Source organism: Lactuca serriola, chromosome 8, assembly GCF_051521515.1.
Source record: "Lactuca serriola cultivar US96UC23 chromosome 8, Lser_US96UC23_V15, whole genome shotgun sequence".
NCBI classification, from domain to species: domain Eukaryota; kingdom Viridiplantae; phylum Streptophyta; class Magnoliopsida; order Asterales; family Asteraceae; genus Lactuca; species Lactuca serriola.
In genome coordinates, this window is record NC_136415.1 from 207,368,363 (window position 1) to 207,387,944 (window position 19,582).

At 36.9% G+C, this 19,582-nt stretch overlaps 1 protein-coding gene across 1 annotated transcript; it reads left to right on the forward strand.

The window, feature by feature from the left end:
- The first annotated feature begins 18,516 nt into the window (after positions 1-18,516).
- Positions 18,517-19,026, forward strand: LOC145067798 (uncharacterized). Its single transcript, XM_079014841.1, has one exon. It carries the CDS (start codon positions 18,517-18,519, stop codon positions 19,024-19,026), a length of 510 nt encoding a protein of 169 aa, XP_078870967.1.
- Positions 19,027-19,582: the final 556 nt, after the last annotated feature.

Here is a 19,582-nt window from a genome sequence, read left to right on the forward strand (position 1 = left end):
ACAAACTTGGAAAACTTATGAAAGTGTATACTTTACTTCAAGAAATCGGCCACACCTTTTTCACACACACACTAGGGGCCTATTTCATGCAACATAAACTTGTTTATATAGTGTGCATGATTAGGGTAAAACCCTAATAACCCATGTCTTTTCCTTTCCAAGGATCCATGGGTTAAAAGCTCCATGGACTTCCATATAATCTTAGCCCATTTCCAAATGATTGTTAGCCCACACTATATTAATATAATAGCCCATGATTTAATTAGTGTTCCCTTTAATCACTAACTTAATTCATAATTAATTTAAGACTAAAACTAATTAAATAAAATGACTTCATATTAATATATTATAACTTATAATATATTAATAAACCATAAGTATACAATCCTCATAATATTATCCATAAATCATTTGGGTGAAGTGCAACCCAAATGGACCATGCCGGGTCGGGTCAAGTATATACCAAATAAGTTATGGACTTAGAAACCTTATCCAACAGTCTCCCACTTGGATAAGTCTAATAACTGTATTTACGTATGTTACTTCAGGAACCAACCAGCAATTATTGCTCTCGAAAACTCTGTTGAACTATGAAGCACCATTTTAGATAAGTGATCATATAATCCTCTATTCTTATGATATCAGCCGGAAAAATACATGGAACAACGTCGTACTTATTGTCCAGCAGTTTGTTTCCTGATTTCCGATTTGTTTGACAAAGAACTTAATTAAACACATCAACTTAGTTCTGACCGGGCCCGGTACATAGGTCAAAACAAAATCATCGAGGGGCCCAAATATCGCTTCTATTTCTAGAAGGAACAGATAAACTTCGACTCATATGCTTGTTCTACTACTTGTTGAATTGTACACAAAGACACGTTTTATAACATCAAGTTACTGATGCGTTTTCGTGCAATCAATGCACAACCAACTCATAGGCAACAACTCATATCTCTAGGTTTGAAGACTTATATGATATTACCGTCTCACGATCACTCAAGATAAATTCCATGAACTGATACAAGTGAGCGTAGGTTAATTCCAATACTCATAACTTATGAGTACTCATGAATGTTGTAGCAACCATTTCTATGACTAAACACATTTACCCATCTACAAAATCGATTCTTGATAGTCTTAATTCATACCTATTTCCAACATATGAATGACTGTGGAGTGTTTAAATAACTTAGTCATTCAGAAAGAATAACATAACTATTCTAGAAGTCAAAACATGCAAAGTGAAACACAATAATAATCGAATCCAATATGGTCTCAGAACCCTTTTGAATATAAATAAAACCACCTTTTATTTATCACCATATTGATTACACATTATTCATTGTATAATGTTTTAAATAATCAACTTAATACTTGAATAAAAACAACAGTTGTCCCATGCTCCTAGCACGTACACTTTGTTTTTCTAAACAATAGTTATGCCATACTCCAAGTATGCACACTATGTTTGTCTATGATCTTTACTTTGTGAAATAGATCAATTGAACATGATTCCAATGATACTCATTTCACAATCCCAAATCCTTATTGTAAATGTAAGAATTCCTAATTCCTACCGTTTACCAAAAATCTGTTAGATTTTAAACTTATATACACTGATCCTCTCGTAATGATTATGCACAAGGTCACCAAAACCTTATCATCAGTCATTACATAGGATTCCAAAGGAGATCAACTCTATGGAAACGAAGTCTCATATCCAAAGTACATTGCTTTGAACATCCTTCTTGCACTAAGGTTTTCTAATCTTACGCAGATTGAACAACTTCCACCTATGGAGAAATTTCCATATTCCCATTTTGACTATCACTTCCGAACAAAAGTTACCTCTTTTCAGAATATGTCAATATGGTCCTTTCCAACAATTTACATCATACTTCCAATTGTCCCTGGGCAATCAATCTTTGGCGAACCTCAGATTGTCCTCGACAAGTGCTTAATCACTTTAGTCATATCCAGTTCTAGACTTTTCCTTTCTCAATGCCCTGAGCATTTGGAAAATCTAGAAAGGATAAATATTATAGCACATGTAATCGATCCTATATCCGAAGCATATGGGACACGATTGATGATGTCTCACATAAAGACATGTTACTAGACCAGTCTTTTGCTACAATATTTTTTTATTTACCATGTTTCAAAACTTAACTATGAAGAGGGATGCCGTAATCATAATCGAATTTTCAGAACGCAATATATATAGAATTTCTTTAAGTTGAACCATTCCAACATAATATATATATATATATATATATATATATCCTTGAATAAAGATGATTAAAAACTCAATCTAAGCTTTTAGAATTGAAATGAAGTATAATTTCCTCTCCCTTAATTATAGCAAAACAACTTTTTCAACCCCTACAACTTAACGAATTGAAACTTTTGTTTTTCTATAATTAACATTGCCAATTTGCAACACTAAACATAATAATCATGATCCCACTAACATGATGATTATCAGCATAACACTTATACTCCCACTAGCTCTGACATATTTCCAGAAATCAGTTGGACTTCTGAAATTTAAATTCGTACACCCTTTCTTAGATAGCTCACATGTGTGTCTAAACAATTTCCATAACTATGAAAAGGTATGTCGTAATCATATTCTTAATTGTTTAGACCTTTGTTATTTCTCACAAGTGCATGTTAGTGTGCCGGTTAACCACACATGCTCCACTAACGACTTTGAGAATGCAAATATCACAATTGCTATCTACTTAAAATCTCCTTAGTGAAAGCATTTCCTCACCATCATTTTCATGAATCGGAGAGAAACCTTATGCCACTTAGATTTTATAGTGTATGATTTTCTATGCATGTGAATTTGTCAAAACCATAATCACAAGACAAGGTTAGTGACAAATTCAGCCCTACATGGATTGAACTTGTTCAATCCTAATTTCTTGTCACCTGGTAGCACAAGGTGTAACAACCCGAAATTTTCCATCGCTGAAAACCCGTTCTTCCCGTAAAAATTCGCCGTTTATCGATTTGTTCCGATTTCGTTTTGGGCTAAATTATTTAAACTTATATGTTTATTATAATCTAATGAGTGTCCAAACCCCTTAGGAACTCATGAAATTAGCCCAAAATGTTTATTTCAGAGACTTTAGAAACGTCCCCGCCGGGTTACGGAAACTTAATCGGGTGCGACCAAAAGCCCCGTTTAATGCCGGTATCGGGTAGAATTTCATCGTGTACAAGTTTTGGGATCTATTTAAACGTGTTCAAGCTTTCATTTGAAGCTTTTGCTTCATCTCTATACTCTCTCTCTAACCTTTCTCCTAAATTCAAGTTTAAGGGTCCAAATCTCAAATTTAAGGCTTCTAATCACCAAGGTACCTTCCCTAACTTGTTATACAACCCCTCTATCCTTCAAATTCGAGTTTAAACCATGGATTAGGACCATTATCATGAGTTTACGGCCCTAGAACAGTCCTAGGCCGTAAACTCATATAAATGGGGTTTTTGAGCAACAAAACTCTTCCAAACCACAATTAGACCTTAGATATGGCTGGATGACTTAATGGAATGGACTTAGAATGCCTTGAACCATGATTTAGAGCCTTGTTCATGTGTTTACGGCCCTGGATCATGCTTGGGCCATAAACACATATAAATGGGGTTTTTATGCCCTTAAACTCTTCCAAAACATCAATAAGCCTTAGATACGACTTGTAGAATTATGGATTTGGCCTTGGAACACCTTGAACATCAATTTAGAGGAGTAAACTTGAGTTCACTGCCCAAGAACAAGCTTGGGCCGTAAACTCGTATTCTTGGGGAGTAAACTCCTCTAAATGTGTTAAGATGCCACTTAAACACACCTTAAACCTTGGGATAAATTCTAGAAGTGTCTACCATCAATTTAGAAGCCTTAAAACATATAAAAACACCCTTTCTAAAGAGTTCACGGCCATGAGGGGGTTCATGGGCCGTAAACTCCAAAAACCATGTTCAAATTCCTCAAAAAATCCATACAAGGCTTGGAAAAATCATTGGAATCACATGTGATTACTTAAAAACCTAAAACTTTAAGGATTGGGTGTGAGGGGGAGTTTACGGCCGTAAAATCCATGTTTACTGCCATAAACCCCAATAAATGGTCTATAAGTGAGTCTAAATTCATCCCAATGCCTTAGATAAAATCCTAGCTAAATTATCCTTGTGTTAAGAAGCCATTTTGCACCAAAAATCATCATCCATAAGTTCATGGCCGTGAACTCATGTGGATGAGGTATATAGGGCCGAAAACTCATGTATGAGTTTACTCTTGAAGAGTAAACTCAATATCCTAGCTTTATGTGTCCCCAAATGTCACCCGGGTCCTTCCAAACACTTGTAATGGGGTGTTTCCGCAACTAGAAGTGTATGTCCCTAACAAATAAATTAATCAAGTCCTAATTAGATACAAATGTGTATCATTTCATAATCCATAGGAATCTTGTGCGTTCGCGAACCCAGAACTGACGTTTAGGATCCAAACTGACGCGTTTCTCAACCGGTGAGTTTATACCCCTACCCTTTTTCAAATGTTTTGCAAATGTTTTCAGGGGGGGAATACAAGAAAAAGTACAAGGAAATTTTGTACTTAAACTTATTTCCAGTTCAATGTTTCATTTTATGTATGTTTCTAATTTCAAAATTTGTGTTAACTAATGGTTCGAATTCCAAGGTAAACAGTTAGACTAAAGTCAGATTTCTTTAAAAAGTGTTTTAAACTATATTACTTTATGTAAAAGAAATCATACTAATCATAACTAAGATTAATACTAAACGAATACGAATGTGAATATGAATATGAATATAACCAATAGGATAGTACGAATACGAATATGAATATAACCAATAGTATAGTACGAATACGAATACGAATATAACTATTAGGTTAGTACGAATACGAATGCGAATACGAATATAACTAATAGGATAGAACGAATACGAATACGAATAGAAATAGGACTACGAATGCGAAATAATGCCTTTGGATGACACCAAGACTTCGAATATACAGTTAGTGTACGCCTTGAATGTCACCAGAGTTTCGAATTTAATACGAAAGTACGCCTCTGGACCTCTACTGAGTTTCGAATAAATCTGCCTTAGAATGTCGCTAGAGATACGAAAATACAACTAATGTACTCTTTTGGAAATCATCAGAATAATCAAAAATACTGTAATGTATGTTTCTGGTGAATCCAAATATTCGAAAATACAACTAAGTTAGTAGATGATAGACATTCGAATGTAGGTTAACTAAGAGTTTAGAATACTTAACTAATACTACAAGTATGGTAATCATTAGTACATCAAAATCAAACTTTAGAACCAACCTCAACACATAGGAAAATATGGGATTTTCCTAAAGTAACATAACAACTAGTAACGAGATTAGAAACGAATAGATAACTCAACAAATAGGAAAATATGGGATTTTCCTGAAGTAACATAACAACTAGTAACGAAATTAGAAACGAATAGACAACACATCACATAGGAAAATATGGGATTTTCCTTGGGTAGCATAACCACTCATATACGAATAAAGTAACAAACGAATAACTAAACTATTAGAAAATATGGGATTTTCTTAAACAACTTCTTTTTCAGAAAGCAAAGGAAACTCGTTCTTTTCAAAACTAAACCGCTTATGACCTCACCAGCTTTATGCAGATTTTCAAACTGCTTGTATTCTCAGGTCAGCGTTAGACAGGTACACCACCATCTTTTGGAGAAGACGGAGCGTTCCGAAGACTCGTCTTTGCTTTTGTTCATATGATATATGTATATAACACTTGTATAACCTTTCTTTCAAACAGATGTAAACAATATTATGTAATGTAATGTTTTGTGTTTACTGTTTTACTATGTGCATTGGATTTGATACTCAATGTGGAGTCAACCCCGGAAATGTTTTCGCCTTTGGTCTTCGGGGTGTGACAGATTGGTATCAGAGCCCTTGTTTATAGTGAACTAGTATACCAAAGCTTACACGGTATAAGACTATAAACATTAAGGGGCCTAAGTGCTCTAAACTAAAAGTATACGCTACAAATATAAGTATTTTCTAAAGTATACAAGTATACCGAACTGTCAAAATCTGTAACTACAAGTAGAACAAAACATAAGTAAATGGGTGTTGTATGTTGCGGTTAAACCTGGGCAGTTATGTAGTCGTGTCTAGGATCAATATAGCCTGGCCAACTATATTCATTCGAGACATGGCCAACATGTGCTTGGGAGTGACTGTGGTATGCGACATACCTAAAACTTACCCAATCCCCCAAACAACGAGTCGTCGTTGCAGTGAATCATGAAATACTATGGGAGTATTTCTTGAGCCGATCCTTTGTAGAAATCCTCGTATACGCGTTGTTCCTTGATCATTCCTCTAGCGATAAAATTATCTGCCTTGATAATTCTTTCCTGCTTTATCGCTTAATATAATGTTATATCTGTCTTGATGAGATATCCCCTGATCCATATCTCTTGATTCAATTCAGAGGACTTATGATCCTCTCTTACCTGAACTTCTTAGATCAAGATGCCTCCAAGAAACAGACCCAGCTCGAAGAACACCAACAACCCTCTGCCGCCACCACCTACTCTTCAAATCGATCTGGAAACGCTTCAGGCAGCCATTACTGCCACAATATCAGCCATCTTGCCTCAACTAAACCCCAGTGGTTCAGGGGGTGGTACCCAAACCCAAAACCCGGAAGGTAATCAAGGACACCGGAAGGAGTGTTCCTATAAAGACTTTATTAACGCAAAACCCACATTCTTCGATGGCACAGGGGGTGTCATTGCTCTAACTCGGTGGTTAGAGAAAACCGAATCTATCTTCGAGATTTGTGCCTGTTTGGAATCCGACAAGGTAAAATTTGTCGCCTGTACGCTCATCGATAAAGATTTGACTTAGTGGAACGGACGAGTCAAATCCCAGACTCTACCTGTAGCCAATGTTATGGGATGGGAAGTTATGAAGGAACTTCTGCACGCGGAATATTGCCCTCGGGGTGAAATTCAGAAGCTGGAGCATGAACTCTGGAACCTAAAGATGAAAGGTTCCGATATCGCCGCCTACACATCCAGATTTGATGACTTAGCACTGCTTTGTCCGGGGTTAGTTACCTCGGAGAGCAAAAAGATTGAGAGGTTCATTTGGGGATTAACCCAGCCAACAAAAGGGAACGTTATAGCGGCAAAGCCAGATACCTATGACAGCGCCAAATGTCTAGCGCAAACCCTGATCGATCACAATGATGACCAAGAAGAAGCAAACACCACTCCCGAGCCAACAGAAAAGAGTGGCGAGAAAAGAAAGTTTTGGAAAAAGAAGAAGAAGAGTCAGTCTTCCACAGAATCCTCCCATGGTGTAACCGATGTAGCTACCACCATCGCATCCCTAGCCCTTGTCGTGCAAAGTTTTGTAAAAGCTGTGGCCAGGAAGGTCACCTTGCGCGAAGTTGCAAAACCCCAACCCAATCAACTTGTCAAGCTTCCGGAGCTGGTATCGGTCAAACCTGCTACAGTTGTGGAGAGGTCGGGCATTATAGATGAAACTGTCCTAAGGCAGTAATATCTGGCAACACCGGGAGAGTCTTAACTACGGGACAAGAAAGGATAGCCGCCGACCCCACCGTTGCCACAGGTATATTGTTTCTCGATGAATATGCCTCTGATCCTTTTGATTCTAATGCCGGAAGAATTTGCTAACCATTCATTCAAATATCTTTCTAAACTAAATACTTTGTTAGTAATTGAAACGTGTACCGTCGAGATGACCAACCAGTGAGAAAGAGAACGTTAACGTCATACCCTTAGATCATATCCTCAATTCGGATGATTATTCCTTTCCATTCGATCTAATGGTAAACTTTTCGTGAAAAGCTTTGATGCGATCATTGGCATGTAATGACTGAGTCTCATTCATGCGGTTATTCTTGTCTTCGAAAGGGTCATCCGTCCGAATCTTTCCTCTGACCCGACTCTCATGATTCTCGGCATCAAACCTAAACCCAACCTTCACATCTTCGTGTATCAAAGCTTAGAAAGTTTCCCATGCATTCCTCGTCTGTGTGATATTCGGGAAACAAAAAGTCTGCAACTCTTTCCCTAATGCCTTTCCCAAAGATTCTCGAGAATTCCTTCCGAACGTCTAGTCAAGTCAAGTATCGGTCAAATTCCTGGAACTACCTCGTAGCCGAACCTCCGGGAGGATGATGTATCCAATACAGCGACTAGGACCTAATCACCACGAGTTCGTAATGGTGCCCTTCGGTCAAACCATTTTCCTTGGTTATGTGGATAAGCAAAGCAGCTATACCCATGATCCTTCTAAAATCTAAGACGATAGGGAACAAGTCGGCACCACAGATACCTATAACTTAGTAACATTAGACCCTTCGCGATCCTCGTAGGATCGATTCCATAACCTTAAAACTTCGGCTACCCTCAGAACTTAGTAACATTCCTCTGTTACTTCACGTCTCGGTCCTTAAGAAGTATCTACCCAATGAAACCAAGACGCGTCCCGATATTGAGGGTTCGCTGGATCGTCAAGCAGAGACCCGATGCCACTTGGGAGCGTTAAAACCCGGAGCAGCTGATCCATCCGCATCTCTTTTCATTTCATGATCTGTATCTTAATCTTTGAATTTCGGGACGAAATTCCCTCTAACGGGGGGATAATGTAACAACCCGAAATTTTCCATCGCCGAAAACCCGTTCTACCCATAAAAATGCGCCGTTTATCGATTCGTTCCGATTTCGTTTTGGGCTAAATTATTTAAACTTATATGTTTATTATAATCTAATGAGTGTCCAAACTCCTTAGGAACTCATGAAATTAACCCAAAATGTTTATTTCAGAGACTTTAGAAACGTCCCCGCCGGTTACGGAAACTTAATCGGGTACGACCAAAAGCACCGTTTAATGCCGGTATCGGGTAGAATTTCATCGTGTCCAAGTTTTGGGACCTATTTAAACGTGTTCAAGCTTTCATTTGAAGCTTTTGCTTCATCACCAAGGTACCTTCCCTAACTTGTTATACAACCCCTCTAGCCTTCAAATTCGAGTTTAAACCATGGATTAGGACCATTATCATGAGTTTACGGCCCTAGAACAGTCCTAGGCCGTAAACTCATATAAATGGGGTTTTTGAGCAACAAAACCCTTCCAAACCACAATTAGACCTTAGATATGGCTAGATGACTTAATGGAATGGACTTAGAATGCCTTGAACCATAATTTAGAGCCTTGTTCATGTGTTTACGGCCCTGGATCATGCTTGGGCCGTAAACACATATAAATGGGGTTTTTTATGCCCTTAAACTCTTCCAAAACACCAATAAGGCTTAGATACGACTTGTAGAATTATGGATTTGGCCTTGGAACACCTTGAACATCAATTTAGAGGAGTAAACTTGAGTTTACTGCCCAAGAACAAGCTTGGGCCGTAAACTCATATTCTTGGGGAGTAAACTCCTCTAAATGTGTTAAGATGCCACTTAAACACACCTTAAACCTTGAGATAAATTCTAGAAGTGTCTACCATCAATTTAGAATCCTTAAAACATATAAAAACACCCTTTCTAAAGAGTTCACGGCCATGAGGAGGTTCATGGGCCATAAACTCCAAAAACCATGTTCAAATTCCTCAAAAAATCCATACAAGGCTTGGAAAAAATCATTGGAATCACATGTGATTGCTTAAAAACCTAAAACTTTAAGGATTGGGTGTGAGGGGGAGTTTACGGCCATAAACTCCATGTTTACTGCCGTAAACCCCAATAAATGCTCTATAAGTGAGTCTAAATTCATCCCAATGCCTTAGATAAAATCCTAGCTAAATTATCCTTGTGTTAAGAAGCCATTTTGCACCAAAAATCATCATCCATAAGTTCATGGCCGTGAACTCATGTGGATGAGGTATATAGGGCCGAAAACTCATGTATGAGTTTACTCTTGAAGAGTAAACTCAATATCCTAGCTTTATGTGTCCCCAAATGTCACCCGGGTCCTTCCAAACACTTGTAATGGGGTGTTTCCGCAACTAGAAGTGTATGTCCCTAACAAATAAATTAATCAAGTCCTAATTAGATACAAATGTGTATCATTTCATAATCCATAGGAATCTTGTGCGTTCGCGAACCCAGAACTGACGTTTAGGATCCAAACTGACGCGTTTCTCAACCGGTGAGTTCATACCCCTACCCTTTTTCAAATGTTTTTCAAATGTTTTCAGGGGGGGAATAAAAGCAAAAGTACAAGGAAATTTTGTACTTAAACTTATTTTCAGTTCAATGTTTCATTTTATGAATGTTTCTAATTTCAAAATTTGTGTTAACTAATGGTTCGAATTGCAGGGTAAACAGTTAGACTAAAGTCAGATTTCTTTAAAAAGTGTTTTAAACTATATTACTTTATGTAAAAGAAATCATACTAATCATAACTAAGATTAATACTAAATGAATACGAATGCGAATACGAATATAACCAATAGGATAGTACGAATACGAATATGAATACAAATACGAATATAACCAATAGTATAGTACGAATACGAATACGAATATAACTATTAGGTTAGTACGAATATGAATGCGAATACGAATATAACTAATAGGATAGAATGAATACGAATACGAATAGAAATAGGACTACGAATGCGAAATAACGCCTTTGGATGACACCAAGACTTCGAATATACAGTTAGTGTACGCCTTGAATGTCACCAGAGTTTCGAATTTAATACGAAAGTACGCCTCTGGACCTCTACTGAGTTTCATATTCGCCAGAGATACGAAAATACAACTAATGTACTCTTTTGGAAATCATCAGAATAATCGAAAATACTGTAATGTATGTTTTTGGTGAATCCAAATATTCAAAAATACAAGTTAGTAGATGATAGACATTCGAATGTAGGATAACTAAGACTTTAGAATACTTAACTAATACTACAAGTATGGTAATCATTAGTACTTCGAAATCAAACTTAAGAACCAACCTCAACACATAGGAAAATATGGGATTTTCCTGAAGTAACATAACAACTAGTAATGATATTAGAAACGAATAGATAACTCAACACATAGGAAAATATGGGATTTTCCTGAAGTAACATAACAACTAGTAACGAAATTAGAAACGAATAGACAACACGTCACATAGGAAAATATGGGATGTTCTTTGGGTAGCATAACCACTCATATACGAATAAAGTAACAAACGAATAACTAAACTATTAGAAAATATGGGATTTTCTTGAACAACAACTTTTTCAGAAAGCAAAGGAAACTCGTTCTTTTCCAAACTAAACCGCTCATGAACTCACCAGTTTTATGCTGATTTTCAAACTGATTGTATTCTCAGGTCAGCGTTAGACAGGTACACCACCATCTTTTGGAGAAGACGGAGCGTTCCGAAGACTTGTCTTTGCTTTTGTTCATATGATATATGTATATAACACTTGTATAACCTTTCTTTCAAACAGACGTAAACAATATTATGTAATGTAATGTTTTGTGTTTACTGTTTTACTATGTGCATTGGATTTGATACTCAACGTGGAGTCAACCCCGGAAATGTTTCCGCCTTTGGTTTTCGGGGTGCGACACAAGGCCCACCAGTGCTTCCAAGCTATTATGCACATAGTTTAGAATTAACAGAACTCATATGCATAGTCAACTTAATAGGAACAAACACATAACCAAGAATTATGTCAACACGATAGGTTGCAAACCTTGAGTCGTGTGCTAGTGATAAAACTCAGGTTTTACTATTGATTAAATCTTCAAATCCTTTCAGGATCTTTAAGACTCCCATTGTCCTCTTGACATATAAGTTTCCCTAGTCAAGGACCATTCCTTGACAAAACAAATATTCAATGGATAGTGCGGATTCTTATCAAGATAAACACTTCACACAATTGGTCTTAGTTGGTCTTTGTCTTATCCAAGACATCACAACTTACTAATTTCAAATGTACAAAAGTAGAAAACATTTTACACTACATTTATAAGTGTTTTAAACCTTACTTTATGTCACTCAAGGTTACAATCTTGGAGTATGACTCTAAGAGTTGTTTTCGAACGAAGTATGATTCATCTTCTTGATTTTAACCATTCCAACAATTCATGACCCCTCTTTTTAGTCATAACAATGCACTAAGATGTCCTAGAGTATGAATTTGTGATATGGTTTCATAATCATTAAGATGATCATAAAACATGATACTAAAGTACTCTCCCATCTTTTCAGATTTAAGAAACTTTTATCTTTCTGCCTAATTTGATTCTTGTCATTCGTTCTGCCATACATTGAAACTTTTCCAATGTTACAAAATTATACTTAAACTTATAAGTATAACCATATTTAGTAATCTTTAGTAAATCATGACGAATCGACCTTTGCGGTGGACCTTCACCAGCACACACCTAGTGTAACCTGATCCCTTAGTCCTTCAATTGACTCACATATGTATGTGATCAATGAATTAGTCTTAATTTTACAAAGATGAAAATACTCATTCATCATACAATACAGCTTGTATGATTCCAAGTTTCTATCCAATTGAAACTTGGGTGACGAGAACCTTTCCTCATTTAGTAAATTCAGACACTACCACAAATGAGAGAATCAAATTCATATTTCCAATATTGCTAGAAACATACAAACATCAATTTTCGATAAATGTCATTGTAAGGGGATATAAAATAAACAAAAACTTTTACTTCTTTATTAAAAGTGCGGAAAAATATTCCTTACAATGCAACTTTAAATGAAAATTATGCTATTACATATTTCTTAGCAATCTATCATAACTTCTAAGTAGTAACTCAAGAATCCGATCCTCGAACCATGCGACAGAAATCCATCTTCGTGATCAGATTCAGCACACTCTTCTTTTAACCTTCCTTTTGCTTGATCCTGCTAAACATCAAGATGCAACCTAGTCACATCATGTAATAAGAATCAACAATTAGGAACTTTAATAAAGTTAGATAGTGGACTTACCTGAAACCGGGTCAAACATTTTGTCTCTACTTGCTTTCAAATATTTCAGGTATTCAGGGCAGCTTCGCTTCCAATGTCCCTTCTCACGACAATGAAAACATATAGACTCTTTGGGAATGGTACATGAGACAATCACAGACTTAGCCTTTCCCAAGGCCGATCCCTTTCCATTGGGAAGAGAAAGCTTTTCCGGACATCTAATGTTACCATTGTCCATGTCCATGGAAGTTTGAGAATTAGACCTTCCATCAGTATTTGCTTGACCATTGCGCCAAATCATTGTTGATTCAACAGCAACAAGCAAATAAGAAAGATCTATTAGGGTTATGTCAGGATCTGTCATATGGTAGTCTTTAATAAACTCACTATACAACTCAGGAAGTGACTAAAGAACCCAGTCAATAGCAAACTTCCTTGAAATAACAGCACCCAACATTCTCAACTTGTCAATGTGTGACTTCATTCCTAATACATGAGTGCACACATGTCTTCCATCTTTATGTTTCATTTCTAGTAGAGCTTGAGTGATCTTGAATCGTTCAAGTCTTCGGGCTTGTGGGTCAGGGAGAATAAACGGAGGAGGTGGAGGAAGTGAAGCATGATGTTGAAGGACATCATCTTCAAGAGGAAAGCTTGTTCCAAGAGATTTGGGTAGATCATAGTTGTCTGAACCAGACATCTACAATGGGAGAAAATCAAGTTAGTTGATTCAAGTCCTTAATATAACACCCAATATGAAATATTAAGGCTAGGACCCAACACAATATTTTATAACTTGGAAGAGGGATGCCGTAATCCAAGCTATAAAAATATTAGAAGGTAGGCGAATGACGATTCACCAATTTCCGCCATGAAAAACGAAATAATTATTAGGTTTTAATTGGATTTGAAACTCCTAGATCTTTTGAGATTCATTGAACTTTTTCAATGGCATGTTTCAATCTCGATTGTGCCCTCTCAAATTTTGTGACTGGGATGCCGAGGATCACAAAACAAGGCGTGAATAACCATGCAAATTCACTTGGTACCCTTAATATTATCACCTAATTAATGTGTCGGTTAACCACACACACTCTACTGATCTATGATAAACATTAAGTCACCATTTGTGATCCTTACTAGTCCAAGTTAGTGTGTCGGTTAACCACACACGCTCCACCAATGACTTGGTAAGGTACAAAGTGTAAATTTCATGGGTTAGCACCAAATTCACATTTTTCCTAAAGTAACTAAGATTGGGAATTAAAAAAAAATATTTAGTTACTTTATAATAATCATTATTCTTTTAGAGAGAATTAAAGTCATTGTCTTACCCATTCGGCTAACGACCCTCCACCGATCAAGGAAGCGGTGGGTGAGAGTGGACACCCATTTAGCTGCCATTTTATATGCAACAACCTTATACCCCCTTATAGACCGACTTCGTGAATGAGGCCTACTAACGATAAAACGACTTGTTCTTATACATATATAATTATTAACCATTAATCTTATAATAGTATAAGGGTTGATTTTTAACTTCTAAAACTTCTAGGGTATGGAATTAAAGTATGTGTGAGACTTTACAAATTCCAAAACTTGAGGGCAAGTTTTGAAAAATTCAAAAACTCTTGGATATTCATAACTTATGAATTTTAATTAAGTGTTTAAAACTTTTAATGAAGAGTCTCTTGGAAATCCATAACTTGAGGACAAGTTATGGAGTCCATAAAAACATTTATTAGAAAAAACTCTTCAAAAATGTAACTGATGACTTCTTAAAAACATTTAAAAGAAAAACTTTTGGAATTCCATAGCTTGAGGACAAGTTATGGAGTTCATTCAATTTCATAAAAGATCAAGAATTATTCTATCAAACAATTTGCAAACAATTCCTATGATCTATCAAAACTCATAAGTTCATGAACATTCATAATCAACAACTTTCAAGAATCATATAAGCATATATAAACTTGAAACTTTGATTATAACTTTGAAATTGGTCCACCATCATCATACCACATCAAAAACAAGCCTTATAAGTTCAAAACAGTTTAAAGTAATGATTCTAGACCAATTCCAGCACCAAAACACAAAAATCTGCACTCAGGCCAACTCGTCGAGTGCATGAACTGACTCGGCGATTTGGTTGAATATATGCATAGACTCGGCGAGTCAGCTGTGCAGAATGGAGATTTTTTACATTTTTTGCAATTTGCATCAAGTATTTAAGAAAACAAGCCTAGGTTTTGATACCACTATTGGGTTTTGAGCATTCTAACACTCCTAAGGTGTACATGCAACCCTAATAACCTTGGATCTATGTTTTCTCTAAAATACATGCAAATAATAATTTCCAAGGTTTCCTCCTAACTAGCATAACATAAGGATCTTGAATCATAAAACTACTGGTAGAAAGACATACCTTTTGATAGTGATTGATTTCTTGGAGTTTGAGAGCCTAGCACCAATAATGTGAATGCCTCAAGTGGAATCACAAATCACCACAAACTTGGAAATCTTATGAAAGTGTATACTTTGCTTCAAGAAATCGGCCACACCTTTTTCACACACACTAGGGGCCTATTTCATGCAACATAAGCTTGTTTATATAGTGTGCATGATTAGGGTAAAACCCTAATAACCCATGTCTTTTCCTTTCGAAGGATCCATGGGTTAAAAGCTCCATGGATCATCCATGAACTTCCATATAAGCTTAGCCCATTTCCAAATGAGTGTTAACCCACACTATATAAATATAATAGCCCATGATTTAATTAGTCTTCCTTTTAATCACTAAATTAATTCATAATTAATTTAAGACTAAAACTACTTAAATAATATGACTTCATATTAATATATTATAACTTATAATATATTAATAAACCATAAGTATACAATCCTCATAATATTATCCATAAATCGTTTGGGTGAAGTGCAACCCAAATGGACCATGTCGGGTCGGGTCAAGTGTATACCAAATAAGTTATGGACTTAGACACCTTATCCAACAATTTGTTCCAAGTCTAACGGTCACAAAAGCAAGAAACGGTCGAGAAAAAAGCATCGCCCAATGAATTCAAGTGTGTTCGCCCGTCTCCACTACTACGCCATAAAGCACCTACACACAATCGGGACATTCTTTATGCGTACGTTGTCTTGCGACGTTGGCCTTCACGTGTGAAAAAACCCACCATACCAGAAAGCCTAATTAAACCTTTTTTCACATTAGAGTATCTCCATTGTGGGAAAACAACATTCTTTTTCTTTTATTCTTCATTTGCAAAAAGATGAGAGAAAGTGGAGAGTGGCAGGAAGTCCGACGCCGGAGGGGAAAAGAAGACATTGAAGGCATAAGCAAATAAGCAACATCCTTTTTCTTCCAGAATTTCCCGCATCAGTTGGAAGAAAAAAACTTATGGAAGATCTTTCAAGCATATGGTCTGGTGGTAGATGTATACATAGCAATGAAGAAGAACATCAAGAATAAGAGATTTGGATTCATAAGATTCATCAAAGTGAACGACGCCGTAAGATTTGAACGAAAAATGAAAGACATCTGTATCGGGCAACACAAGCTTCGCATAAACCTTGCAAGATTCCAACACAAAAAACCACCACCCCGCCAGCAACCGCATGGCTACCCATAATGATCCTACTCTAACGAGGCTGACATAAAAGAAATATACAACCACCATCATTCAAGATCATACCACCATCTACCTAAATACCCTAGAAGAATCAACCATCCTAATCAAAATCCTCCTCACAAGACATATACAGAAGCCGTTCAAGGAATCCTTTTTAACCCACCCCCACCACCTCCCACACAACAACCAGAAGCGCCTCAAAACACAATACCAAAGGTCAAAATGTCATCCACTCTTGAAACCAAGGAATTTTTGAAGAGAGCACTCGTTGGTGAACCCGAAAATTTTCAAGCTTTAATGAACATGAAAGCATTCAACGATGTCCAAGGATGCCCAAACATTGTTATGAGATATTTGGGGTGTCTTAAGATGCTTATCGAATTTGAAAGCGAATTGGAAAAGAATAAAATGTTGACAGAAGGTGAGCATATATGGAAACCATGCTTCAAAAGCCTATATCACTGGAAGCCGGAAGAAAATTTCAACAAGAGAATTGCTTCCATCATGATCTCTAGTGTGCCTCAACATGCATGGTGCGAAGAGGCATTTTCAGCAATAGCAAGGAATTAGGGCTCGGTGGTGATCCCGGATGAATGCCAAACAGACTGCCCAAACATGGAATTTGGAAGAGTAGGCATCCTTACCTCTCATAAAGGGCTCATCAATACGAACATCATCATAGCAATTGATAATCTTCCTTATCAAATCACAATCGTGGAGGACATCTTCGAATCTACCAGACTAAGTCCAGTTCTGGAAAGAAACGACTTCGACTTCCATTCTAGCACACAATGAAACATCAACGATGATGATTTAGGATCGTTCAACGAGGATGTAGATGATTTCGGTGAATATGAAGTCGACGCAGATGGAGATATCGACGACATACCTATACCGGCAGCCCCGCCGGAACTCCAGGCCTACTCGGCAGAAAGGGAATCGACTCTAGAAACAGTAGTGGAAGAGTCTCTTCCAAACATTAACTATCCTCGTAAAACACAGGGACGACATATTCCGAGGTCAGCTACTTATAATCAATCACTTGACGAATCACCTAGGTTATCAAACAATATAATTAATGAAAAAATAAGAAGTGGATCCTAGTCTAATCCTAATTCTCTCCATTTATCCCCAACTAAGTTACAAGAAAAAAATCAACTTATACAAGCCCAAACTTACAACTTTGAAGCCCAATACAACCTATCCGACCAACTTGCTGGAGCCCAAGCCCAAATCCCAATTCATCCTACCAAATCACAACCTAATCCCCAACCCCACCATCACCAGATACCCTAGCCGACATTACAAGTCAATAATGGTAAATATATTGACCTCAACTTGTCTCCAGTAAGATCAAAAACCACTTAATCACACATTGGATCAAAAACCCTAAACAACCAGACAATTGAATCGAATAGACTAGAAACTTCTTTAGATACAAACGAGGAGATATCACAGACGATAGCCATTGGAGAGAGGATTGGATTTCAAATAAACGGGTTTCAAGAGGAAATAAGGAATGTCATCAAGAAAAGGAGGGTCATCATAGTTAATCAATGAAGATTCTCACCATTAACAGCAAAGGTGTCAGTTGTGAGGTAAAACGAGAATGGATCAAAACCCTTATGATTAAAAACCATATATCGCTACCTGGAATTCAAGAAATAAAAGCTTTAGAATTTAGGGGCAAATTAGATAAAGCAATATGGGGTTCGTCAGCTTTCTTGTGCGAAACAGTCAACCCGATCGGGCTTTTCAGGGGGAATAGCCTCATTATGGGACCCATCAACCTTTAAGTGCTCTGTAACTATAAAAGGGCAAAACTTCTTAGCAATGAAAGGAACTTGGATTACTTCAAATGTAACATATGGGTTTATAAACGTTTATGCTCCAAATGATCCAACTCGAAGGAAAACGTTATGGTCAAATCTTGAAAGCGTCATAGGTTCAGACGATAACCTACGATGGGTGGTGTTCGCGGATTTCAACACAGTCAAATCAGTGGACGAGAGAATTGGATCTATATTTTGCTCTTCCACTGCATATTACATCAATAAATTCATCGCTTCTACGGGTTTAATCAATTTGCCTATCGGTGGCCGAAAGTTCACGTATATGAGTTCAGACTGCTCCAAACATAGCAAAGTTGACCGCTTTCTAATCTCACATAATTGTTCTACTGATTGGCTGCACCTGATAGTGACGGCTCTACCAAGACTACACTCTGATCATTGCCCATTAATCCTCTCATCATTTGTAAGTGACTTCGTTTCACTTCCATTCAGATTCTTCAATTCCTGGCTAGTAGAGGATGAGCTGGAAGGCGTTGTGAAGCAAGGATGAGTATGTAGCATATCTTCAAGGACTTTTTCTTCCTTGTCCCCTTTACATATGGTGGCTGGAAAATTAAAAAAATACCAAAGAAAAAAAATCAAAGAATGGAGGATATCCAAAAATGAGACAGAACAAAAAAGAGTGGAGGAGTTAACAAAGGAAATAGATTCAATCGATACTAATGCAGAATCACACTCTCCAGATGAATCAAAGATAGAATACCGAAAGAATATATAGAGGGAATTGATGGATCTTAAGGCTAAACGTATACTTGACCTAAAGCAGAAATCTCAATGCAAATGGGCACTGGAAGGTGATGAAAACGCTGGTTTTTACCATGGTTTGAATTTGATCAACAAAAATTATCGATCTCAAAAACTATTTGGCATCAACATCAATGGCTTTTGGAAAGTAAATCCAAAATCAATCAAAAGAGAAGCATTTCAATTCTTCTCCAAAAACTTCACTGAACAAATGAGCAACATACCCCAATTCCTCAGCCAAAAATTCAACAAACTCAGCCCCATCCAAACTCAAAACATAGAAGAACCAATTTCAGCTGCGG

Excerpts from the sequence above, each read along its gene's own strand:
- LOC145067798 (XM_079014841.1), top strand. The coding sequence starts at position 18,517 with ATGAAAGGAACTTGGATTACTTCAAATGTAACATATGGGTTTATAAAC.